Genomic DNA, 27,263 nt, shown 5'->3' on the forward strand with positions numbered 1-27,263 from the left:
AGCGCAACTGAGCCGATTCTGTCAGCCTGCTCACTGAAAGGAACGATGAGACGCAACTCAAAACTCCGCTGCTGCCAATCAGCCAGCTGCCTTTTCAAAGCATACATTCAAGAATTAACTCAAAGTGAATATAGAAGATGCTGTTTGTAAATTAGATAATATATTAGTCACACTGCTTAGAAGTATACATGGCTTAAAAAATATCGTATCCAAACGTTCATATTAAAAATATGAAATTCTTATAAATAATATTATACATAAATATGCAAGCATAGTGGTCGGATCAAAACTTGATGTAATTATTAAACCAAAAGTAATGCAAAGTTAAGAGCTGCAAGGGACGAGAAAAAAAGCCAGAACTCTCTGTAAGATGAGCCAAATGATTGAATCCCAAAAATGAGCCGGAAGTCCCACTATCAGTGACAGCTCTTGCTATCACTGGTGCGCATGCACTTGTTGACAAGAGACTTTACACTTTGGGTTTGACCTTTTTTATTAAATATGAGCAGTAAGTATAACCTAATACATTACAATTAATGGTCTAAAACAAAAGCCAAATTGGAGTCAAAACATGGATAAAAAAATTAGACCATGATAAAATTATACATTTACATATGCAGTCACTTTTGGCTGGGTTGTTCTTAAATCTCAGAATGAGTACTAGATTAACACAAATAAATGTAAGACCAAATTGATGGGACTAGTATAGTATGAAGGCAGCTGCTCATGTCAGCACCCTTGTTTTTTTCAACCAAACTGACAAAGTTTGGATCGCCACTGAAGTTGTGTCAAACCACATTGCAGGTGATTTTATTCATGCAGAAAATATAAAAACTCTGCTGGCTTGGCAGGACATTTCAAGAAGATTTTATGTTCTGTAACTGAAAGCGGAAATGGTTTATACTTTCATGTATGTGGAATATTTCTAAATACTCAAAATATATGCATAAAAATATTCCAAGTTATTAGATGCCAATGCAAGTACTAATTATTTCTCCATTTTTTTCTATTCTTCCTCTGTATTCTGATTTAACAGTGAGAGCTGAGAAACTTTAACTATATCACCTATAACAAGATCAGACAGTGTAGCTGAGTTGCTGCTTCTTGTGCTCATCTAGCAAAAAAAAAAAAATCAATTCCATTAACACTCAAATAGTTTATGCAGTGAAAAGAAAATCACAAAAAGACCAAAGATGAACTTAATTTCCATTTATGTTAACATTTAATAGTGTTTTTCCTGCTTCGTTTTAATCCATGTTACAAATTAATGCAGTGTATTAAAGTACATCTGTTGAAGTAAATTATTGACTATTATTTCATAAAGGTTTTGAATACATTTGAATACTTTTATAATCAATTACTTTTTACTTCTATTGATTACTTTTATTTGTGTTTATTGATTACCTTACTATTGATTGTTTTACTCATCTTATTACTCATTTAACCTTATTACTCATTTATTCTTCATTTCATTTTATTATATGTTAAATGGTCACAGTTTCTGACACCGACTGCGGTTTAAGGGTGACAAGTTGTCTGTTTTCTGGAGACTTGTTTTAACAGGAAACTTCCTGACCACAATTTAGCTCACTCAGCAGCCACCTCTGAGCTGCACGGATGTGTGCAGAAGTGTTTGTGGTTAAGGTGTCAACGCTTCGAGACTGCAGATGTTTCCATCAGATGACCTGTGTGTCACCTATGCCCTATTGTCAAGAAGAAACTGTCTGTACTTATTGCTTTTTTCCTTTCTTTGTGTGGTTAATGATCTCTCCATTGGCTACGTGTTTGAGTCTGTATAAGAGGAGGCTACTGAGGCGACGGAGCCAGAGAGATTCTTTTGACACTCATGTGTGTTGATGATCACTGTGTGTTAAAGCAACATCAATCTAGGAGGCAGATATCAGAATAAAGATACAAGTTTATTAAAGCAATTGCAATTGGAGAAAGGTCATTTAACACATCACAATCAGCAAAGGTATGACCTTTAAAGATGCATAGTAGTTTATCAATTGTATTAGTTTGCAGTAAAATAATGTAAAAGAGAAAAAAAACAAATTAAGGAATAATTACTGCCTCTAAGAACAGAAGGCAAACAATAGCTGTTTCAGTAAATTATTTAGTAAAGTCTTTTCTTTTTTTTTTGCATTAGTCAAGCTTTATTAGATTCTTGCAAAGTTTACACCCCATATTTGCTGAAAAGCTCCTTAGCATGCTTGATATAGGCAGCCATCGCGTCCGCTTTGGACATTCCTGAACCAGAGGAGAGACAAATTAGTTGCACCAAAAACAAAATGTGTAGCAGTTTATTTCCGTTGAAGCATTTGCAACCAGATAGGTTTCCAATTCTACCTTGCATAAGTATTCTTGAACCTTTTCACATTTTACTGTATTACAACTACACACCTCAATGCATTTTTAATGGATGGACCAACACAAATACACGTTACCTTTCCTGGATTCCCAAGCTTCCCACTTTGCTTTTCCTTTTAGGTCAGTTAGCCCCGGTTTGTCTAAAGGAAACAAAGGAAAAGCATTGAAGAAAATGTTTATTTAGCTCACATACACTAAGTCGCATACCTATGTTAACGTCTCCAACCATGGCCTGTTTATACAGACTGTACAGGATCAGTATCTCGTCATCTGTAGGCTTCGTTTTCATATTCTTCACCTGGTCTGCCACTTTCTTGAACTCTTCCTGCAGATCCACAGACAGTTCAGAGAGGTCATTCAGAACATGGGAAAAACAGGGAAATATTTCATAAATAGTCAAATCAGAGCAATCTGTGAGTGTACCGAGAAGGAGCACAGGATGTAGAAATGTGCATGCTAATGAGCAACAACCAACACGGATTTGTAGTCAAGCCACAAGGCAAAGTGAGGGAAACTGATTGTTGCACAAGTAGGAGTTAAACAAAGGGCTTTCTATTCAGGCCTCTGATGCTTTTGTGCTTGCTTGAATAATCTGCTTTACAAAAGATCCGGGACATGGCAGAACAGATAATTATGGTGCCCCTTTAAAGGAGAAATATAACCCACTAATACTCCTGAAACCATGACAAACAGAGGACTTGCATGTTGTAGTAAGGTTTTCCTTTTAGCTCAAGCAGTTTTGAGGGCAATAAATCCAGCTGCAGCGTCAGGACCTCAGAACCAGCACACGAGCAGATCAGACATTATTTCCTTTACACTGAGCTATAGCGACATAAAGCTATCGCTGTCAGAATGGAAATAAGCAGCAGCTACATGGCAGAACAGCAATTAAACGCACCTTACACATCAATTAAATGCAGTCAGAGAAAGAGCGGGTTTTACCTCGACGGACATGTTGGCTGGTGCAGGACGAAATCACAGCCGGAGGTTTTTATTCGGTCACTTCGTGAGCAGCTGCTGTAATTGCAACACAGCTGAGCGATGTGATATTTATGAGCCAGATAAGTAGCAGCCGCCTGTCGAGGTTAGAGGAGGAGGAGAGTGAAGGGGCTGAAGAGCTCAGAGCTGATTGGCTGGAGGTCACTGCAACACACAGCAAACACAAGCACCAGGAAACATGACGACGAAAGCGAGTGGATCAAATAAAACAATTGAAGTTAAACAGGGTTTAATGCAATTTAACTGAAACTTTAATAACTGTGTAAAAACAGAAAATATAACCACCCTACTTTTACTTTTGAATTTGGGTGTTGTTAAACACAATTAATCATCGGACCTTTAACCAGCCACGAAGGAAAACTGCATATCTAATCAGATTTTCATAACCATCCCACAATAATAATTGTTCAACATAATCGATTTAAATGCGCATGTGCCAGGACAGGGTGCCCTCAGAAACGTTAAATAGTGTGAGCAGATGGGGACAATTTGCAATTAAAGATCTTTTAAAACAGATCTTTTAAAAAAATAAATAAATAAATAAATAAATTTGGTAACCCAAATACAACATAAGCTAAAAAATAGTTAAATGTTTTTGTGACTGAACAGAACGAAAAATGCATATCTTAATTCTACACTCGCAGTTCAGTTAATACGTAACTGAAATATAGCAAAGAAAATACGTTGCTAGTTCATTTTCGTACACTCAAAACGTTCTTGTAACGGACACATAGCAGAAAGACAGAATAAATTACAAGTTAAAACACTCATCTTAAGCTACAGTCAAAGATTATGTGCACTGCTCCATATTTTACCAGCCAAAGAAAAAAACAACACATGTTCAAGTGTCTTTAAAACACATAATTACTTACAAAGACGAAAGTTTTCTACCGGAACAAAGAGTTGATGCGCTCAGCGTTTTTACTTTCTAACAGCCTGAATTCTCGTTGTCATGGTAACAGGAGAGAAGCGTGTTAAAGATAGTTAGTTGCTAAGACTGCTCACTCCGTCATGTTTCTGCAAATATAAAGACCATTTGTAATACATATGCCACACTGATTGAATTTCAACATTTTTTTTGCCATTCTAAGCATGAATTTAGTCATACAATTGGTTTACTATGAACTAATTTATCAACTTATCAATGTAACGCATTTTCATTACAAACTAATTTACAGCAGCACACTAATAATAAAATAAATGTTATTATTAATGTAACTCATTAATCAATGAATCAATCAATAACAAGATAAATATATTGATTGAGTACAATCAATATATTTACAAATTTATTGTGTTTCATTATTATCTTTTTTTTTTACCCCTCCAGGGGGTCTTTTGTGGGCTCTAGTGTCCCGTATATAACAGTGGGCTCACAGGAAACGGGGAAGAAGAGGGGGGAAGACATAGGGCAAATATCGTCTGGTCTGGGAGTCGAACCCGCGACGGCCGCGTGGAGGACTCAAGGCCTCCAAATATGGGTCGCGCTAACCACTACGCCACCACGGCATGCACCTCATTATAATCTTTTAATCATGACTGGAAATCAAAAACATTTCAAAGGAAAAATAATTGAAACTATGAATAATATAGGAAATAGTGCCACCATTTCCAAATAAGTATGGGACTGACCTCTCCCACCTTCTGCAAATCAGAAAAAATTGGCATCAATCAACTCGACTGCATTTGTGCTGGTTTGTGCAGCAAACATTTTTGTTTTTGCTGCTTTGGCTTTGAAGATATTAAAGAAAGTTTAAAGGTCAGAGGTCAACCAGCCCCCCACTGTCCCCTTTTTTACAAAATCAAACTGACTAAAGGTAGTCAGGTTGATTGACACTGATTTTATTTGATTTGCAGAAGGTGGGTGGGGCAGATTGACCTTCTGTGACCTCTGGAAACATTTCTTAATATCTTTAAAATGATAGCAGCACAAACAAAAATTGTTGCTACACAAACTTAGGACAAACCATTTTTGTCTGATTTGAAGAAAGATACATTCATTTGACAGCATAAGAGTTGAATTAATTTTTGCTGTAAGATGATCTAAAATTAGTTTTAAAACATTCTCATGAAGTCCAGCAGTTAATTATATGCGGAAAGCCTCTGTTTAATATTGTGATGTCACATAGGCTGATGTGTCATCAGGCGCTTTTGGAGCTTTTGTCAATAAGAGACGAGTTCCACTCACATTTCTCACTTTTGTTGCAATTCAGTTCAAGGAGAAAGTCAGATTTCGAAGACCTGATAGCTCAACTAAACCATGGTGGAACACGGTAAAAGTAAGTTTTTTGTTTTTTAATTTAGTGACAAAGAAACCAGATCTAATTTTTGTGTAAGATTTCTGAGGAAATTGTGATGGCAATGTTAGAGATAGTTTATACATGATAGGCTCTGAGTAATCAGTTTTTTAGCACAACATCAAATAATTTTAGTTACTTTTGAGTCTCCATTACTCATGTGTCCTTGGCTCATAGTCACAAGATTTCCCCCCCAATTGGCTCAATCTGCAGTGCTCCAAAATATTTTTCTGCCTGTATAAGTCATGAAACATGAGTGTCCCAACTCTAAGAAGCCATATATAAAACACAAATGCACCTCAGCAATTGAGGAGGTGAATCAACAGAAAATGCAAACCCATTTTCTGTTTTAGGTTGTAAGAAATCTGTTTTTGAGCTCAAATCATTTTAGTTACTTTTGAGGCAAATATCAAAAGTCTAAGTTTGCTTCTAGCACCTTATTTTTTTTTTTTTTTTTGCATATTTGACAACTTCACTGAGTAAACATGAAAACAGCATCAAAATAGTAAGAGGTTTTACACAATTTAAAGCCAGTTTATGGTTTTCTCACTTTACATATTAAATTCACTGTGATAAGAGATTAATAATCTGATCAGCTAGTGATCTGGCCAGAAATCTGACTTTGTAACTGACTTTGTAAAGACCGTTACAAAGTTGGCCTTCTGTCCTGGGGCGATCCTCACCTGTTTGGCGTCCTGGGCGAAGCCCCCACGCCCCAGACTGTACTCAATATTAACAATTTGCTAAATTGCAATGTTTAAGGACTTCAGCACTTAAATAATTAACCTTAGACTAGTGAACATGCTTTGCAAAAATACTTCTCCTTAACATTTTTTTCTTTGCAATTAGTTATCAGACCGAATAAAATACATAAAATAGCTTCAAAATCACAAACTTCTGCATGTTTGGGGGAAACCAATTTGTTCCACAGTTTAACCAGGTGCCAAGCCTTCAAGACAATACACAGGGCAAACCTGACCCACCTCAACAGGTGTTACGTCAATTCGCGTTTCCCCATCAGATACGGTTCCCCCAGCGCTGATAACAAGCACGCGCGTAACAAGCACGCGCTTGTTCAGAGCTTTCATCTACAGAACTACGGACACCGTGAAAGCTCAAACAACTTGTTTCAGCGAAGTTGTCCATCTATCTATCTATCTATCTATCTATCTATCTATCTATCTATCTATCTATCTATCTATCTATCTATCTATCTATCTATCTATCTATCTATCTATCTATCTATCTATCTATCTATCTATCTATCTATACACTATATGTATATATATATATATATATATATATATATATATATATATATATATATATATATATATATATATATATATATATACACTGTATGTGTATATACAGTATATGTGTGTGTGTATTTAAGATGCTTTGTGTTAGTCAGCAACCCCTCTTCCATATGTTTGTTTTTTCTCTTTTTGTGCAGCTCCATTGAAACGAAGCCTTCGTTTAATGAGTAATGGATACTACGACTCTAATGGGAAACCAACAATTTCCTATCGAGAGACGAGAGTCAGGTATAATATATAAGCTTTTTTTTAGCTCTTAAGTTTAACAGTCATCTGCTGATCAATGCACTTATTTTAACACTTGTATTTTTTCCATCTTGTGCCAGGAGTAGGACAAAAAGACGCCCAGTTTGCAGTAAAATGCAAGATTACCACCAAGAGAATGATAAGCTTTTCACTGTAAAAGATGGGATTATCAGTCCGTTACAACGTAATGGGATCATCTTTGTCATCTTGCTCTTGTCTGGTAAATTCTCTCCTTCCACAAACAAACAGTTTGAAAGTTTGTAGAAAGTCTGTATTTTCTATGTTATGTCACTGACTGTCATCTTCTGCTCATGTTCATCAGGATGTAGCTGCATATTTTCTGCTCTGCACTTAAGACCTTCAGAGTCAATAGTTTCACTAACTCCAGTGGACATGGTAGGTTTTCTCTTCCTAATCTTAACTCTGATTTAAATATCCTGAACAAACTTGAGAACAAGCTGTTAATTTCAATGTTGTGACAAACTTTCTGTCTCTGGATAAGGATCAAGAAAAGCTCCCAGAGGGTTACCACGAAGATCTGCAGGAGATGATGCAGAAACTCGAATACCTTCTACCACCAGCGGATCTGTGGCCCAACTTTGCTCTGGAGTCTCAAGGTGACCTATTAGAAATAAGATCATAAACCAGATTGCAAATTTTCAGTATTAAGGTTTCTTAACTCACTATTTCTGTTTTTTGTGCAGGTGCCAGACTTGTGCACACAATGACCTCAGGAGCATTTAAGAGCAACAGACCATGTAGATTGTTTGGGATACCTTTAGAACAAGAACCAGTAGGCCCAAACATTGTCATTCAGGTCTGTACAACACTCAGAACATTAAATGAATATTAGGCAAAGTGGTGTTTCTTTTTGATAAAATACTTTACGATTTCCTTTTCTCTTAGTCTTGGTACCCCACCTAAACTTTGTTTTATACTCTGACTTCAGGGAAGAACTCATCTGAATCCTGGACAATGCTGGGCCTTTGCAGGATTCCCAGGACGTTTATCCGTCCAACTGTCCCACAAAGCAACTGTCACTCATGTGTCGCTGGGTCATATTCCTAAGATAATATCCCCATCTTCCACAATCTCCAGTGCTCCGAGGGAATTCTCTGTCTTTGTAAGTCAAGCAACACCACATGTATCACATCTGTGTCCACCTATACTGTGGATGAAGGGGCTTTAAAAAGTGTTAGCAATGATTTAGTAACATATCACCTGATCTCATGCAAACTTTCTGTTTGCACAAATGAATTTTCTGCTTATCTCAGCATATGATGTTTTTAGATACACCAACTAACTTTCTCATATATACAAAAAATAGGATAATGAACTGCATTTCTATCTAATTTTCTCTCAGGGAAAGAAGGACATAAATGATGAGGAGAGTTTTTTGGGAGCTTTCCAATATGAAGAAGATGGCAGCAGGATACAGACCTTCAAACTTCCTGTAAATATGTCAAATTAATGTTTTATTAACCAAATACAACAGTTCTTACAGAAGCCCAGAGTGACTGATCCTGTTATAAATATTGGTAATCAATCTGTTATCACAAAACAATGGTTTTTGTTGCCTCACGATAAGAAACAAATGAAAATAAACCCCAGTGTTACTGGATAACATTTTGTTTTCTGGTTAGGAAGATATTAGTATAATTCCATGGTATCTTCAAAAATCTATGCAAAATATATTTACAGCAAGGACAGTTGAACTAGGCTTCCATTCACTTTATTCAGATCTCCTTTGTTTCCATCGTCTTGTCTAGTTGTAGCTATGGATTATTAATCTAACCCTCCTAATTTGTATCTCCATTGGCTCACAGGATTATAAAACTGACTCCTTCACCCATGTGAGCCTACAGGTGAACAGCAACTGGGGCCATCCAGACTACACATGCCTCTACAACTTTAGAGTGCATGGAGTACTTGCTGCATGAAGAGGACACAATCTTTCATATATGTATTGTATTTGTTTAAAGTTTATTTAATTTAGCAAAAATATTAATTTACAGAGAGAAACACAGTTCTCACAGCAACTAGCTGCTGTCAGACCCTGGGAAGCGGTGGCTGGTGTCGGTGTCTGGACCTCGCCAGTCTCTGGAGGCTGGTGTCAGAGTCTGGGCCTCGCCAGTGGCTGGTGGCTGGTGTCAGTGTCTGGGCCTCGCCAGTCTCTGGTGGCTGGTGTCAGAGTCTGGACCACGCTAGCCTCAGGTGGCTGGTGTAAGTGTCTGGGCCTCGCTAGCCTCTGGTGGCTGGTGTCAGAGTCTGGGGCTTGCTAGCCTCTGGTGGCTGGTGTCAGTGTCTGGGCCTCGCTAGCCTCTGGTGGCTGGTGTCAGTGTCTGGGCCTCGCTAGCCTCTGGTGGCTGGTGTCAGAGTCTGGACCTTGCTAGCCTCTGGTGGCTGGTGTCAGTGTCTGGGCCTCGCTAGCCTCTGGTGGCTGGTGTCAGAGTCTGGGCCTTGCTAGCCTCTGGTGTCTTCTGTCAGTGTCTGGACCTCGCTAGCCTCTGGTGGCTGGTGTCGGTGTCTGGGCCTCGCTAGCCTCTGGTGGCTGGTGTCGGAGTCTGGACCTCGCCAGTGGCTGGTGGCTGCTGTCGGTGTCTGAACCTCGCCAGTCTCCGGTGGCTGGTGTCGGTGTCTGGACCTCGCCAGTCTCTGGTGGCTGGTGTCAGAGTCTGGACCACGCCAGTCTGTGGTGGCTGGTGTCAGAGTCTGGACCACGCCAGTCTCTGGTGGCTGGTGTCAGAGTCTGGACCACGCCAGTCTCTGGTGGCTGCTGTCGGTGTCTGGGCTTTGGCAGTGGCTGGTGTCAGTGCTTTGGACTCTCCAGTGGCTGGTTACTGGTGTTGGAGCCTTGGCCTCGCCAGTGTCTGGTGTCGGAGCCTTGGCCTCGCCAGTGTCTGGTGTCAGAGCCTTGGCCTCGCCAGTAGCTGGTGTCGGAGCTTTGGCCTCGCCAGTGTCTGGTGTCGGAGCCTTGGCCTCGCCAGTAGCTGGTGTCGGAGCTTTGGCCTCGCCAGTAGCTGGTGTCGGAGCCTTGGCCTCGCCAGTAGCTGGTGTCGGAGCCTGGATCTCACCAGTGGCTGGTGGCTGGTGTCAAAACTGTGTTTTTCTTCTTTCAGAGATTCTGTTACAGCTTTGTTTTAATGTGTTTCTTTTTGTGTGTGTGTTTTTTATTTTTGCCCTCTTGAAGCCAGTCAGCCTCGGCAGATGGCTGTTCATCCTGAGCCTGGTTCTGCTGGAGGTTTCTTCCTTTTAAAGGGAGTTATCCTCTCCACTGTTGCCTTGTGCTTGCTCAGGATGGGGGATCCCTTGGATTAAACATCCATCGCGATCGGCTGGTGACCCCTCCGCAGAATCGCCACCTTAACGTGGTGGAGGGGTTTGAGTATCCCTATGAACCAGACGGAGATTTTGTCTTGAGATTCAGCCTATAGTGAGGTTTCCCAGGACAGGTTGCCATTGGGGAGGGATCAGACTAAGAGCGATTCAAGATTTTCAGTGAAGGACTACCAAAGGGATCAGGCAGTTAGGAAATGGACAGGATAGAATATTTCTTCCTGTGATTTCTTTGAGATTTTTCTTGCACTTCCTTCCTTACTTAGATATTTTCTCTGTATGGATGACCATGTGTGTGTGTTTGATCTTGGCAGTTTAAATAAACTCATGGTAAGTCTGTCTAACTTCCAGTGCAATCTTGATAAAACCTATCAAAATTGCAGGTTATCTATCAAGATCCTGATAGATTTGCAGTGCAGATAAAACCTGCACTGCAGTGAAGGTTTGGTCTGCAGTTCTCAAGTTAATGCACTGCTCTGCTATGCATTGCTATGGCAGGCCCCAGCTAGAATATTTTTGTAGAAATTTAAACAGGGCGTGCCAAAGTGTGCCCCTTGGTTGGAACTCAGAAGAAAATAGCTAAAATAATTATTTAATGGAAAAGGCTAATGTTAGTGCACCCCCTCTTCTCCCACCAAACATGAATCCTGCAAACAGCAAAAATAATTGCTGCCCCAGTTTATTTGATTTGGTGTGTAAAACCTTGACAATAATGCTCCAGAGTCTTTTCTGCTCGTCTTATCAGTAATTGTCATGCTGCCACCATAACGCTAGTGGGCGCTGTTTCTGACTAAACTTTTAAATTCAAACAAGATGGCAGCGCCCTGTGAGCCCGTGCAGGACTGAAGACACGAATCCAACATTAAAAAAATAAAGATAAACTAAGTGTGACGACATAAATGCAGGTATGTTTAAAACAGAAACATACTTCTTTTATGTGTTTTATATTGTTAACGTGTGAAAGGACAGCGAAAGGTAACGTTAGTTTATTTAAATCAGAAATATGTCGCTATAAACCCATTTTAAAACTGTCTCAGAATTACAGCTTCTGAAGCCTGCAGTAACAAACCTCAACAAAGACAATAGGACATTTTTATAACGATAAATTGTATATATTGTTCCTACACAGGGTCAGTAACGAAGTGACGTTTAATACAGAATTGTTGAGCAACGCAATATATATATAGGAGGAAGGTGGGAGAAGAGCACAAAAACGGAAACTGGAGATTGAATCTGAAATCACAGACTCTGCCTTATCCTGCACTCTGCGGCCTTTGAAAGTAAAGAGAATTGTTCCAAACCCCGATAAGAAAAGAAAAACAAAACTGAAGAAACAGAAATGAAAGATCTTCAACTGTTTCTTCTGTCGTTTTATTTTGTTTGCATATTGTTGGAACTTTGACAGCCATCAAAACAGCTTTAACCATATCAGTTTTGATAAAAGTTGAGCTTTCAATTAATTAATCTGATCTTTTTACAGTTTTGTGATAAAACATTAGTTTTCATCTGTATCTTTATGGCATTTCTTCTTTCATGAACCTTGTTTATAATGCTTAAAAGATGTTTTGCAGAATCTAATAAAATACAGTTCTGTTCAAGTTAAGAATGGATGCATTGTGTTTTATTTCTAAAGTTTTCTTGCATGAAATGTGTGTAATCTTAAAAATCTCAAAGGAGCATGTTGTGATCTTGAATGAAGAAATAGAAACAAAATTCACAATGCCAAGGCATCCTCTGGAACGTCCGAGCGTCGTGTTTTAGGAGCGGGAGCGCATGTCAACAGCACTGTAACTGTAAGGATATCTCAGGCATAGCATGACTTCACATTCAGGATGATGATTGAAGAGTTTTCACCTCCCGGTGGACTGCAGGAGTTCTTAATGAGACCACCGCCCGGTCACGAGGTTGGGTGACTTGTGGAAGATGTCACTGTTGAGCTCGGGCGACCCGCAGGTCCAAGTGAGGAGAATCCAGAAGCCGAAGGTAACGACGCTTGTTTGTGGAGCAGCAGTGAAACGAGCCGCTACTGAAGGACGAGACCGACCTGAAAGACGAGCATCAGCAGATTATTAGATGAGCTCTAACACTACATTTATTCACTTAACAAACAAACTAACCAACACTGAAAAGATCTGATGTCAATAAATACAATGGAACTCTTAATAAAGTTAACCTTAAAACTTAGTAAAACCTTTAATTGTTTTCAGATTCAATGCATCATCCTTGTGGAACAGTTCATAGTCGTGTGCATCATTAGTTTTAGTTTCTGTGTTCAGTTTATAACATAAAATACTAAAGTTCACAAAGAGTCTGAGTTAGCCTATCCTACAGGCGGCGGTCTGAAGGAAGCAAGAAACAAAGACAACAAAGGAAAATAAAGCAGGCAAGAAAAGAAGATATAGGACACAAGGAAAGAAGATATAGGACACAAGGAAAGAAGAAGCACAAAAAGGGGAAGATGGAAGGAAGTGAGATAGGAAATCTAGTGAAAGAATAAATGGAAGACACAAGAAAGAACAACCAGGACATTTAGGCAGTGAGGGAGAGAATAAATCATGAAAGTACAAATATTAATTATTATTAAGATGCTGCTGACCTTATCAGGATCCATAGGGGGACATTTCCAATTGTAGAGGTAATACTGCAGATTTCCATCTCCTATGCCGAACTTCAACTTCTCCAGAAACACCTTATTCTCCATCAGATCCAAGGCATTGAAAACATCAAAACCTTTCTGTCAAACACAACAACAAACACTGAGATGACGAGTCACCTTCTTAGGTTTCTACATTTAATTGTATACAGTTCAGATATGTACATACACTGTTTAAAAAGAGACATCACATTTTTTTCCCTCAGTTCGTCAATAAATCAAACTAAACATTCCCTGTTTTTTATTTGCTAAATACCAGATTTTTACCTTTAAACAATTTGTAAAATTGTGAGCTTGTAACAAGTTTAATTCACAACCTGACTCACACTAGCAGATGCATTTAAAGGCAACACCTCAAAAACACTGATAGGCAATGATATCAGGAGAAGTGTTGATCTCCACATGTCTGCTTCATTCTTGGGTACAACTTCCTGAAGGCGCCACGTTTATCTCTTCAAGTACTTATAGAAAATTATTAACACCATGGGAATGTCCAGATTAAATATCTCAATTTTACTGAGACATGCTGCTTTCATGAGCAATAAAAGAAAAACAGGTGAGATTTTATTATCACTGTTATCAAGTACATTTTTATTGGTAGTGTCATTTTAAAATGATAATATTTAATGACAGAATTTCCTTCTTGGCAATTGCTTCAGTCTTACCAAGCTGCCAACAAAACTAAGTTACAGAAGCTCTGGGGTCAAAATAGCCTAAAATCATGGGCTGATCGTACATGGGTTGGACCTGGGCATGCATATGTAGGCCCTAATCCTTTTTTATATGTGCTAATAGGGAATGGGACAGAAATGGGCTACACTGTGTGGGGCCCATGTGGTTTCAGTTTAATGGCCACAACATGGGAAGCCCATGTGGGCTGACCACATTGAACCCACATGACATAAGCATGGGCTGACCGTACATGGGTTAGACCTGGGCAGGAAAATGTAGACCCTCGTCCTTTTTTATATGGGCTAATGGAACAAAATTGTAGAGCAATAGACAATGTGGTTACCCTGTCACTTTAAAACTGTTCACTGTATGTCAAAAGCAAAAACTGCAAGAGCAAGATTATTAAAACTTTATAAAATTACCCAAGATGTCAGCTTGATGGTCTTTGCCAAGGCAATTGTTACTCAACTGGCCTCTAATGGAGTTGATATAAGGTAAATTGTAGAAGCAATTGTATAAGTTTTTCTTTTTAGAAAAGGGAAACCTCGACCATTGTTGAGGTCACCAAGACGATGGTGACCTCGTCCTGGAGGTCACCATCCAAGGAGAATATATTTTGCTGATAGAACAGAACATCCATGCCTGGCTAATGTTTGAACCTAAAACATGCTCGCTGTATGATCTCTGTGTCCGGCTCATTTACAAACACTAGGCTTCCAGAGGACCAGGATACTGCCATTAAAAATAATGCTGCAATGCTTTATTTTTTAAACCAGTTCAGTATTGTTCTAGCTACACTTTGAAACCCTAATATTTTTTTCTTTTTATTATTTTACACTAGAACAGTCCAGTCCAGTCCATTCTGGATGTCTTGTAACACTTTTATGACATCATCTGTTTTAAATGTGCGCCATGTCATGTAAACTTAACTCATCTTCTGCTGCTTACTCATAATTAGGTCATGGTTCAGAGAGGACTTTTGTCCTTGCTTTTTTAAAATTTGTTGATCAATTGGATGTTCAGACATCCAAAAAGTTTATTGCAGCCTGTTCGCAGCAGGATTAAATTTCTATTTGGAGAAATAGTTCAGGTCAGACCATTGTGAAAAATTTTGCAAAATGTTTAGAAAATAAATTCAAACAAAACTCATTATTAAGTGAGAAAGACGAGAGTAAAATTGTAAGCATTTGTTTTTTCATATATCTGCAAATATTTTCCAAGTCATCAGTATAAATGAAATTAAAAAAACAACATTTCTGTTAATGATTCATTTTATACATTTTCATTTGGTTGCAATTGAACCTTTTTGTTCATTTTTTGTTCTGTTTGCACCGTTGTCAATAAAGGTTGGTGAATTGAAGTAGGCACTTTACACATCCACTGAAGAAAATAGTTCCACAGCACATTTGAATAAGGAGGACTATATTTATCTATTTTCATTGAGAACGTTTGTGAGTGCTACATCGATTTTACATTTGTTAAACCGATGAAGCACTCTCAAAATTAATCCTGTGTTTCTCGGAAAACGTAAAATTGTTAACTGCGGAGGGATATGCGGTTTCAAAATCAAGCGTATTTTCTTCAGCAGTCCGTTGGCGCGGAGTCTGCAGGTTGGCTGTGCTACGAAATAATCTGTAAGTACATTTCTTCTGTCTGTTTTACTTGTAATGTATAAAATTTTAGGGATATATTTTAAATCGCTAGTTAAAAAATATTGCTGCTCGTAACAGATCGGATGACCGGAGTACCCCAAAAGAGACTTAATTATTATTGTTATTTTTGCTTTTCTTTCGGGTGATAATTTTTCTGATATTGTTAACACACACAATAAGCATATTTTGGTGATCAATAACAGAGGAACAGCACCGATTAGGCGCATCTCCCCGCCTGCCAGCCGCTCTCCCCTCTACAGGTATCTTGGGCAGCGTCCTTTCGAGAACGCGCTGAGGCGCGGTTTTTTTTTTCTTTAAAATTTGAATTATAGTAATGCACTCGACAACAGAGAGCTAAAGATAGGGCAGAAAAAATCTCCGGGGCAGAAAACGGAAGAGGGGGAGGTAAAGCTTCCTATCAAGCTAGAAGAATGATAGAAAACATGCTAACAAAATACCTCAGACCTGCAGCACACAGGCGGTTCTAGACACAGGCTAACAGAAATGGCTCTTTGGCTCAAATATATTAAATTATGAAATATTGCCTTGTTTTTCGTTTCATTCTTTTTTAATTGCCCTGTAGGCAGCAATTTATTCACATATATGTACATTTATTATTATTGATACCTTAATTAAAGATGACTTGTACAAGTTTATGTCATTGGGGGGGGGATGACATGTTCGCATACACCTCAGAAAGTATGTAGTTGCGCCCCTGATGTGACAGCCAATCAGAAAGCGCGGTGAAGTAAGAAAGGCGGGAATCCCAAACAGTTGACATGGCAACTGAGAGTCCTGTGGACTGAAATGTGGAAATGTTTATTACTATATGTAAAGGTCATTTTTATATATGTTTATTATATGTGGTTATGTTTATTCAGTTAAAAATGTTAACTACAAAAAAACATAACTCACCTCCAAATCATAGTGCAGCAAATAGAGCGACTGCTCCCGCCATCTTTTTATCAAACGCCTTTTCTTTTTGTTACGTCGCTTAAAATGAGTCCACAAACTATCACTACTGCTTCTACATTGTCATCCATGTTTGATTATTCTAAATTGACGTTTGGTATGTTGGGGTTTTTACTGGATTTTCTTCTGGAATCGTGATGTTCGTGAGTGGAATCGGTTAATGTGTGGTGTGTTGCTCCTGCCGTGTGGCTGGGCACACAAACCAATCGAATCTGTTGGACTTTTATCAGCTCGTGTCGTGTGTGGTCACAGAGGTTTGGAAAATCAAAAATTATTTCTTACGCGGCCCAGTACCAATTGGTCCACGAACCGGTACCGGTCCGCGGCCCAGGGGTTGAGGACCACTGATCTCGAGAACTACGAACACCGTGAAAGCTCAAGCCACTTGTTTCAGCGAAGTTGTCCCCTACACACACACACATATATATATATATATGCATATATATGTATATATATATATATATATATATATATGTGTGTGTGTGTGTGTGTGTATTTAAGATGCTTTGTGTCAGTCAGCAACCCCTCTTCCATGAGTTTGTTTTTTCTCTTTTTGTGCAGCTATATTGAAACGAAGCCTTCGTTTAACGTTTAATGGCTACTACGACTCTAATGGGAAACCAACAATTTCCTACCGAGAGACGACAGTCATATATATTATATAAGCTTTTTTTTTAGCCCTTAAGTTTAACAGTCATCTGCTGATCAATGCACATATTTTAACACTTGTATTTTTTCCATCTTCTGCCAGGAGTAGCCGAAAAAAACGCCCAGTAAACATGAAAATGCAAGATAACCACCAGGATAATGATATGCTTTTCAATGTAAAAGAGGGGATTGTCAGTCAGATACAACATAATGGGATCATCTTTGTCATCTTGCTCTTTTCTGGTAATTACTCCTTCCTCAAACAAGCAATTTGAAAGTGTTGTAGAAAGTCTGTATTTTCTATGTTATGTCACTAACTGTCATCTTCTGCTCATGTTCATCAGGATGTAGCTGCATATTTTCTGCTGTGCACTTAAGACCTTCAGAGTTAATAGTTTCAGTAACTCCAGTGGACATGGTAGGTTTTCTCTTCCTAATCTTAACTCTGATTTAAATATCCTGAACAAACTTGAGAACAAGCTGTTAATTTCAATGTTGTGACAAACTTTCTGTCTCTGGATAAGGATCAAGAAAAGCTCCCAGAGGGTTACCACGAAGATCTGCAGGAGATGAAGAAGAAACTCGAATACCTTCTACCAGCAGTGGATCTGTGGCCCAACTTTGCTCTGGAGTCTCAAGGTGAGCTATTAGAAATAAGATCATAAACCAGATTGCAAATTTTCAGTATTAAGGTTTCTTAACTCACTATTTCTGTTTTTTGTGCAGGTGCCAGACTTGTTCACACGATGACCTCAGAAACATTTCTTTTTTATTTTTATTTTTCCTTTATTTAATCAGAGTTCGATTCCCCGCGTGACAGGCGGGGATACTCACCACTATACTAACGAGGAGATTTGAGAGCAACAGACCATGTAGATTGTTTGGGATGCCTTTACAACGAGAACCTATAGGCCCAAACATTGTCATTCAGGTCTGTACAACACTCAGAACATTAAATGAATATTAGGCAAAGTGGTGTTTCTTTTTGATAAAATACTTTACGATTTCCTTTTCTCTTAGTCTTGGTACCCCACCTAAACTTTGTTTTGTACTCTGTCTTCAGGGAAGAACTCATCTGAATCCTGGACAATGCTGGGCCTTTGCAGGATTCCCAGGATGTTTATCCGTCCAACTGTCCCACAAAGCCACTGTCACTCATGTGTCGCTGGGTCATATTCCTAAAATGATATCCCCATATTCCACAGTCTCCAGTGCTCCGAGGGAATTCTCTGTCTATGTAAGTCAAGCAACACCACATGTATCACATATGCGTCCACCTATACTGTGGATGAAGGGGCTTTAAAAAGTGTTAGCAATGATTTAGTAACATATCACCTGATCTCATGCAAACTTTCTGTTTGCACAAATGAATTTTCTGCTCATCTCAGTATATGATGTTTTTAGATGCACCAACTAACTTTCACATATATACAAAGAATAGGATAATGAACTGCATTTCTATCTAATTTTGTCTCAGGGAAAGAAGGACATAAACGATGAGGAGAGTTTCTTGGGAACTTTCCAATATGAAGAAGATGGCAGCAGGATACAGACCTTCAAACTTCCTGTAAATATGTCAAATTAATGTTTTATTAACCAAATACAACAGTTCTTACAGAAGCCCAGAGTGACTGACATTTTGTTTTCTGGTTAGGAAGATATAAGTACAATTCCATGGTATCTTGAAAAATCTATGAAAAATATATTTACAGCAAGGACAGTTGAACTAGGCTTCCATGCACTTTATTCAGATCTCCTATTTTTCCATTGTCTTGTCTATTTGTAGCTATGGATTATCAATCTAACCCTCCTAATTTGTATCTCTCGACTCACAGGATGATAAAACTGACTCCTTGACCTGTGTGAGCCTACAGGTGAACAGCAACTGGGGCCATCCAGACTACACATGCCTCTATAACTTTTGAGAGCATGGAGAACTTGCCTCATGAAGAGGACACCGTCTTTCATATATGTGTTGTATATGTTTAATGTTTAATTAATTTAGTAAAAATATTAATTTACAGAGTGAAACACAGTCCTCACAACCACTAGCTGCTGTCAGAATCTGGGAAGCGGTGGCTGGTGTCAGAGCCTGGAGCTCACCAGTTTCTCGTGGCTGCTATCGGAGTCTGGGCCTGGAAATTTAGCCTGAAAGGGGGAGCTGACAACTGGTAATAATGCAAATACCTAATCACCAGGACTAAAACACCGACGTTCCACCTTACGGTCATAGATGCGCTTCATTTTCTCCTGAGAAGAGGTCAACTTCTCCCTAGCCATTTCAACCCCCACATACAAACGATGCCTAAAACCATTGACAATTAACTTACTCGGAGGTTGTGAAGGTCTCACAGCATCATGCAACAGTTTAAGCGGCCCACACACTGCATGTCCGAAAACAAGCTCGTTTGGACTAAAACCAGTGCTCTCCTGCACAACCTCACAAGCAGCCAACAGAAGCCATGGTAAACCATCCTCCCAATCCCGGTTTAACTCCACACAGTAACTACGCAACAAGGACTTGAGTGTCTGATGGAACCTTTCGAGGGCACCTTGACTCTGAGCATGGTATGCAGAAGCCTGATTATGTTTTACCTGTAACAGTTTCAAAACTTGAGCAAACAAATGAGAAGTAAATTTGAACCTTGATCAGACTGGATAACTTTTGGAATACCAAAAATAGAAATAAACTGGGTCAGAGCCTTCACCACAGACCTAGCAGTAATAGTACGGAGTGGATATGCAGCTGGATATCTTGTTGTCTGACACATTACTGTCAACAAATAATTACTTCCAGCCTTAGAATGAGGCAAAGGACCAACACAATCAATAATGAGATGTTCAAAGGGTTGCATAATTACCGGAATTGGATACAAGGGAACCGGGTTAATGTTCTGGTTTGGCTTTCCTGCCATCTGACATTTATGGCAGGTTGTGATGTATTCAGACACATCCTTTTTTAACCGAGGCCAGAAAAATAATGCAGGATATAATTATTATAAGTTTTGAGGACCCCCATATGCCCTGATTGATCATGGGAAACCCGCAACATTTCACTGCGAAATTTAGACAGAACAACAGTCTGCCAGAGTGGACCACCAACAAAATCCTCCCCATGTACCAACCATTTCCATACCAGTAATCCATCCTTCAACACGTACCCACTGGCCACACTCTCTTCCTCAGTGACAACCTGATCAAACAGACAACGAAGAGAAGAATCTGCTCTCTGCTCTGCCATCAGGTCACTATGAGAAACAGACAAAAGAGAATCAGGGACATATACAGAGAAAAAAATCACTTTCCTGCCCCCCCACCTTCATGGTCAGGGATAGATGCAGATTCAGCACGGCACATGGCTCGTGTCACCGCACAAGCTGTAAAAACCCCAGGGAAACACTGAGCACTCTCATCCAAGTTTCCTAAAACGGGAAGAAGTTACTATGGGTGCAGGTAGCGGACAGTCAGCCCACACCCGGCCACCAGCAAGATCACTGCCCAGGATTACATCCACTCCCACAAGAGGAAGTGCAGGGCGCACCCCCATGATAACTTCTCCCTGAACCAATCCACAAGTCAATGTCAGTTTATGCAGTGGAACTGGTTCCACCAAAAGCCCAATTCCCCGCATCAAAACATGGTCTCCAGTGTTGTTTTCCTCAGAAAAGGGTAATACATATCTCACAATATATGAATTAAGACAGAATGGGTCTGCCGCTGTTGTCACGGTTGCTTAGAGACGGACACTAGGCGACCGCGGTGAGCTACTATCGACCCGCGTCTTTTTAAACTGTCCACCCGATAGGTTGTTTACTTTTGAAGCAACTGATGGCACATTTTGACTCACTGACCTTGAAGATGCATTTTTTCGTTCGGATAAATTTTCCTGAAACAAATTCTGTGAAGAAAACACATTTTTGTGGGTCAAAAATAAATTCGTCAGCCAAAAGTGCTGCGTTTGTTAAAGACGACGCTTTCTGTTCATTTAAATAAATCACAATCCGTTCAGACACTTTTTAAACTCTTCCAACAAAATTAGATTTTAGATCATCAATAGTTTTTACTTTACACGAATGACACCATTTATCAAACAAAACGTTCTTCTCTCATGCAAACTCAACAAATGTCTGATTAGCAGTTTTATTAAGATTTCTACATTTCTGACGATATGCTTCAGGGACAAGTTTGTAAGCTTGCAACACAGTTTTCTTAAGAATATCATAATCTAAACTCTGCTCAATAGACAAACTTGAACACACTTCTTGGGCTTTTCCAACAAGCTTACACTATAGCAAAAGGGACCAGAATTCCTTCAGCCAGCTCAAAGCAGTGGCTATACGTTCAAATGCGCCATAATAAGAGTCAACCTCAGACTCACGAAATGGCGGAACCAATGTGATGTGCTTACTAATGTCAAAAGTATCAGAAACAGAAGAATCTGTGCTTGGTGGTTTTGGTGAAACTGCAGGTGCACTGTTTTGGAGCTCAAGAGCTCTGATTTGAAGATGCATGGCTTTCACTTCCAGCTCCTTGTTGCGGTTCTCCACCTCCCTGATATGGAGTGTGAGATGCAGATCCACAGACGACATACCTTCAAGAGGTTTAGAGTCTTGGTTGATCTCCGAGACTGCAGCAGGCACATCAGCCAGTGCTGCGTCAACAACCGCTCCAAGTGCGGCGTCTCCCGACTTCCTCCACTGCAGCCGTTTGCAACACACCTTTCTCCACCAGTTTTTCACACAGCGTTTCCTTCAGTTCCGATTTTTGATCACTGCAAGATACCTGAACATCATAATGGTCAGCCACAATAAGCAGGTCTGCTTTTCTACATTTTTCCAATTTTACCCAAGAAGGTGAACTCACAAAATCATCAAGAGAAAATCCCCCCCCCCCCCCCCCCCCCGCCAACAGAACGAGAGAAGACACGGAACAAAACCCAATTTCAAAATTGGGAGGGGTTTGAACAGACGAGCCCCCAATTCATGTTACGACCTGTCTAGGGATGGCAATATATATATATATATATATATATATATATATATATATATATATATATATAGATATAGGGAACAACTTTGCTGAACCACATGGCTTGAGCTTTCACGGTGTTCGTAGTTCTCAAGATCAGTGGTCCTCAACCCCTGGGCCCCGGACCGGTACCCGTCCGTGGACCAACTGGTACTGGGCCACGCCAGAAATAATTTTTGATTTTCCAAACCTCTGTGACCACACACGACACTAGCTGATAAAAGTCCAACAGATTCGATCGGTTTGTGTGCCCAGCCACACGGCAGGAGCAACACACCACACATTAACCGATTCCACTCACAAACATCCCGATTCCAGAAGAAAATCCAGTAAAAACCCCAACATACCAAACGTCAATTTAGAATAATCAAACATGGATGACAATGTAGAAGCAGTAGTGATAGTTTGTGGACTCATTTTAAGCGACGTAACAAAAAGAAAAGGTGTTTGAAAAAAAGATGGCAGGAGCAGCCGCTCTATTTGCTGCATTATGATTTGGAGGTGAGTTATGTTTTTTTGTAGTTAACATTTTTAACTAAATAAACATAACCACATATAATAAACATATATAAAAATGACCTTTACATATAGTAATAAACATTTCCACATTTCAGTCCACAGGACTCTCAGTTGCCATGTCAACTGTTTGGGATTCCCGCCTTTCTTACGTCACCGCGCTTTCTGTTTGGCTATCACATCAGGGGCGCAACTACATACTTTCTGAGGTGTATGCGAACATGTCATCCCCCCCCCAATGACATAAACTTGTACAAGTCATCTTTAATTAAGGTATCAATAATAATAAATGTACATATATGTGAATAAATTGCTGCCTACAGGGCAATTAAAAAAGAATGAAACGAAAAACAAGGCAATATTTCATAATTTAATATATTTGAGCCAAAGAGCCATTTCTGTTAGCCTGTGTCTAGAACCGCCTGTGTGCTGCAGGTCTGAGGTATTTTGTTAGCATGTTTTCTATCATTCTTCCAGCTTGATAGGAAGCCTTATCCAAACTGTCAACCCACATTAATAAAATGGTGAAATAATATTGACCACAAATCACTGTATTTATAAAAGATATCAACATTTTTCCTACACAATCCTAACAAACGTTTTAATGTTGTCTTCACAATATGTATTTATTTACTACTAATCTATTTGTATGATTTGTTCTTTAAATTACCATTCATATTATTTTTCGGTCTCAGGAAATGACTGAGAGATGAAGAGACTGATGACTGGTTCTTTAGGTTCAGTGGCATACACAAACAGCTGTTAAGTACATAAAATGCTGAGAAGAAAAAAAATTCCCCACATCGGCGCCCCCTCTAGTGCAGCGCCCCCATGCGTTGCATACACTGCATACCCAGTTGTTGCGCCACTGCGTCCGCTTTCCGCCCCCGACCCGGTCCTCCCGGGCCCTTCCTCCTCCCTTGCCCGTGCTCCAGCCTCACCTCCCCCAGCTTCCGTCACGGCCTCGGACCCCGCAGCACCCGCCGCCTCCTCGCTCCACCTCCCAGCTCCAAGCCAACGTCCCGCGGACATCCATCAACTTACTTCGGCCCTCACCTCCTCTGTCAACCTCCTCCAGCGCACCGTGTCCTCTCTCTCCTCTCGCCTGCAGGAGATCACCTCAGCCGCTCCGGCTCGGGCTCTGTCCCCGCCCGTCGCACAACCCAGGCCTTTCCCAGCCGCATTTACTCTCTCTAACGTCCGCCCAGGACGCACATCCGGCGGGTCGTACTTGTCCACGCACGCGCTCATCTCCCCTAAGCTCCGGTCTAAGATCCTGCAGGGCCAGTATGTGAATCTGGTCGCGCTGATCCTCCCGTCCTCCGAGGTCAACCAGAGCGTTGCCTCAACTGCAAGGCTCTGACAGCAGCCACCAGAAACTGGCGAGGTCCAGCCTCTGACACCAGCCACCGCTTCCGAGATTCTGACAGCAGCTAGTTGTTGTGAGAACTGTGTTTCACTCTTTGAATAAATACTTTTACTAAATTAAACATATTAAACATATACAACACATATATGAAAGACGGTGTCCTCTTCATGGCGCAAGTTCTCCATGCACTCTAAAGTTATAGATGTTGGATTCCGGGGTTTTTGGGGGTTTTTCGTGTCTGGGTCCTTTTTTCGGCTAGTCACTAGCCTTCCACCAGATGGCGCCACAGACTGCTTTTCCTGGCGGGGCGTGCCGACCTCCAACACACCTGTTCGGCATCTCCTCATCATCTCTGGAGCTCAAGAGGAGCTGACTGCCGGTTCTTCGATGCCTGAGTGTTTGCCAGCAATGGTAGTCAGAGCCCTCCAGCGAAAGCTCTTTGTTCACTTGAGTAACTTCCCGAGTAATTCCTCTCGTTGTTCTCCTCCAGGTGTCCTCCGCAAGACGCTGAGTTCCTTTGTTAAGGGATTTTTTCCCCTGGTTTTCCGGAACCCATTCCCTCGTGACGCCGTGGAGATTACCCACTGGTTGCCCGAGTCCCCGCACCTTCCCTTGGAAACGCCGTTCGTCAGTCGGAACACTCCTCTGTCTCCAGCCCGCCAGATCCTCCCTGTCCGCCTTCCGCCGCCAGCTCCTGGACCCAGCTGGTTCTCAGACAAGCCCGGACCCATTGAGAAAACCCTTTGGACTAAAGGACCTCGATCCAACAGTTAAACCCTCCCGGATTTTCACCATCTACTCTGCAATGCGCCGCATTTCCCGAGAGCCGTATTTCCTGGAGCAGACGCACCTCTGCTGATTTTCTGATTATTCAATAAACCATTTTTACTGATTATCCGTTTCCCTGTGGTGTTCTGCATGTGGGCAAGAAAAGTAGACCCCAACATGACAATAGAGGCATGTGTAGTCTGGATGGCCCCAGTTGCTGTTCACCTGTAGGCTCACATGGGTCAAGGAGTCAGTTTTATCATCCTGTGAGCCAAGACAGATACAAATTAGGAGGGTTAGATTGATAATCCATAGTTACAAATAGACAAGACAATGGAAACATAGGAGATCTGAATAAAGTGCATGGAAGCCTAGTTCAACTGTCCTTGCTGTAAATATATTTTTCATAGATTTTTCAAGATACCATGGAATTATACTTATATCTTCCTAACCAGAAAACAAAATGTCAGTCACTATGGGCTTCTGTAAGAACTGTTGTATTTGGTTAATAAAACATTAATTTGACATATTTACAGGAAGTTTGAAGGTCTGTATCCTGCTGCCATCTTCTTCATATTAGAAAGTTCCCAAGAAACTCTCCTCATCGTTTATGTCCTTCTTCCCCTGAGAGAAAATTACATAGAAATGCAGTTCATTATCCTATTCTTTGTATATATGAGAAAGTTAGTTGGTGTATCTAAAAACATCATATGCTGAGATAAGTAGAAAATTCATTTGTGAAAACAGAAAGTTTGCATGAGATCAGGTGATATGTTACTAAATCATTGCTAACACTTTTTAAAGCCCCTTCATCCACAGTATAGGTGGACACATATGTGATACATGTGGTGTTGCTTGACTTACATAGACAGAGAATTCCCTCGGAGCACTGGAGATTGTGGAAGATGGGGATATCCTCTTAGGAATATGACCCAGCAACACATGAGTGACAGTGGCTTTGTGGGACAGTTGGACGGATAAACATCCTGGTAATCCTGCAAAGGCCCAGCATTGTCCAGGATTCAGATGAGTTCTTCCCTGAAGTTAGAGTATAAAACAAAGTTTAGGTGGGGTACCAAGACTAAGAGAAAAGGAAATCGTAAAGCCTAATATTTTATCAAAAAGAAACACAACTGGGCTTGCCGTGGTGGCGTAGTGGTTAGCGCAACCCGTATTTGGAGGCCTTGAGTCCTCGACGCGGCCGTCGCGGGTTCAACTCCCGGACCCGACGACATTTGCCGCATGTCTTCCCCCCTCTCCTTCCCCGTTTCCTGTCAGCCTACTATCATATAAGGGACACTAGAGCCCACAAAAAAACCCCCTGGAGGGGTTAAAAAAAAAAAAAAAGAAACACCACTTTGCCTAATATTCATTTAATGTTCTGAGTGTTGTTCAGATCTGAATGACAATGTTTGGGCCTATGGGTTCTTGTTCTAAAGGCATCCCAAAGAATCTGCATGGTCTGTTGCTCTCATATGTTTCTGAGGTCATCGTTTGTACAAGTCTGGCACCTGCACAAAAAACAGAAATATTGAGATAAGAACCCTTAATACTGAAAATTTGCAATCTGGTTTATGATCGTTTTTCTAATAGCTCACCTTGAGACTCCAGAGCAAAGTTGGGCCACAGATCCGCTGGTGGTAGAAGGTATTCGAGTTTCTTCTTCATCTCCTGCAGATCTTCGTGGTAACCCTCTGGGAGCTTTTCTTGATCCTTATCCAGAGACAGAAAGTTTGTCACAACATTGAAATTAACAGCTTGTTCTCAAGTTTGTTCAGGATATTTAAATCAGAGTTAAGATTAGGAAGAGAAAACCTACCATGTCCACTGGAGTTAGTGTAACTATTGACTCTGAAGCTCTTAAGTGCAGAGTAGAAAATATGCAGCTACATCCTGATGAACATGAGCAGAAGATGACAGTCAGTGACATAACATAGAAAATACAGACTTTCTACAAACTTTCAAATTGCTTGTTTGTGGAAGGAGAGTAATTACCAGAAAAGAGCAAGATGACAAAGATGTCTAAAAGACTAAAGAGGAGGAGATGAAACTTGAGAAGTTTGTGGCTGAGAAAGAAGAGAAGCGACAAAGAGCGCTGAAACAGTGTGAAGCAACTTTGGAGCAGAACATCCTGAAACAGAGACGGATTGAGAATTTAACAGAACTGATACTGTTACGTTGTAACTGAATGACAATGCCCTCCTTTACATTGAAAAGCATATTATTATCCTGGTAGTGATCTTTATTTTTACTGTTTACTGGGCGTTTTTTTCGGCTACTCCTGGCCCAAGATGGAAAAAATACAAGTGTTTATATATGTGCATTGATCAGCAGATGACTGTTAAACTTAAGAGCAAAAATAAAAGTTTATATAATATACCTGACTCTTAGACTTTGACTTTAGACTTATTTTATTGT

General features: G+C 40.3%; 2 protein-coding genes and 2 long non-coding RNA genes across 4 annotated transcripts in view; 2 read left to right on the forward strand and 2 right to left on the reverse strand.

Annotated features, from left to right (window-relative positions):
* Nucleotides 1-2,118: 2,118 nt before the first annotated feature.
* Nucleotides 2,119-4,329, reverse strand: acbd7 (acyl-CoA binding domain containing 7). The gene is made up of 5 exons (XM_032558066.1): nt 4,242-4,329; nt 3,313-3,513; nt 2,578-2,695; nt 2,448-2,510; nt 2,119-2,250 (listed from the first exon to the last, which is right to left on the reverse strand). The coding sequence occupies exons 2-5, from the start codon at nt 3,322-3,324 to the stop codon at nt 2,177-2,179; spliced, it is 267 nt and encodes an 88-aa protein (XP_032413957.1). The 5' UTR covers nt 3,325-3,513; nt 4,242-4,329; the 3' UTR covers nt 2,119-2,176.
* Nucleotides 4,330-8,137: 3,808 nt separating this feature from the next.
* On the forward strand, nt 8,138-9,201 carry LOC116716944 (uncharacterized). Its single transcript, XR_004338659.1, has 3 exons — nt 8,138-8,354; nt 8,595-8,684; nt 9,058-9,201. It is a non-coding gene; the product is annotated as an uncharacterized LOC116716944 (long non-coding RNA).
* A 6,217-nt stretch (nt 9,202-15,418) lies between these two features.
* The window catches only part of LOC116716941 (uncharacterized), a 56,468-nt gene continuing 44,623 nt past the window's right edge, over nt 15,419-27,263 (forward strand). Inside the window, exon 1 of the mRNA XM_032557945.1 lies at nt 15,419-15,949. The gene's annotated coding sequence lies outside the window, so the exon portion shown is untranslated. The remainder of the gene's footprint in view (nt 15,950-27,263) is intronic.
* Nucleotides 26,185-27,103, reverse strand: LOC116716947 (uncharacterized). Its single transcript, XR_004338662.1, has 4 exons — nt 26,841-27,103; nt 26,665-26,738; nt 26,444-26,558; nt 26,185-26,356 (listed from the first exon to the last, which is right to left on the reverse strand). It is a non-coding gene; the product is annotated as an uncharacterized LOC116716947 (long non-coding RNA).

Source organism: Xiphophorus hellerii, chromosome 3 (assembly GCF_003331165.1).
Source record: "Xiphophorus hellerii strain 12219 chromosome 3, Xiphophorus_hellerii-4.1, whole genome shotgun sequence".
Classification (NCBI taxonomy): Eukaryota; Metazoa; Chordata; class Actinopteri; order Cyprinodontiformes; family Poeciliidae; genus Xiphophorus; species Xiphophorus hellerii.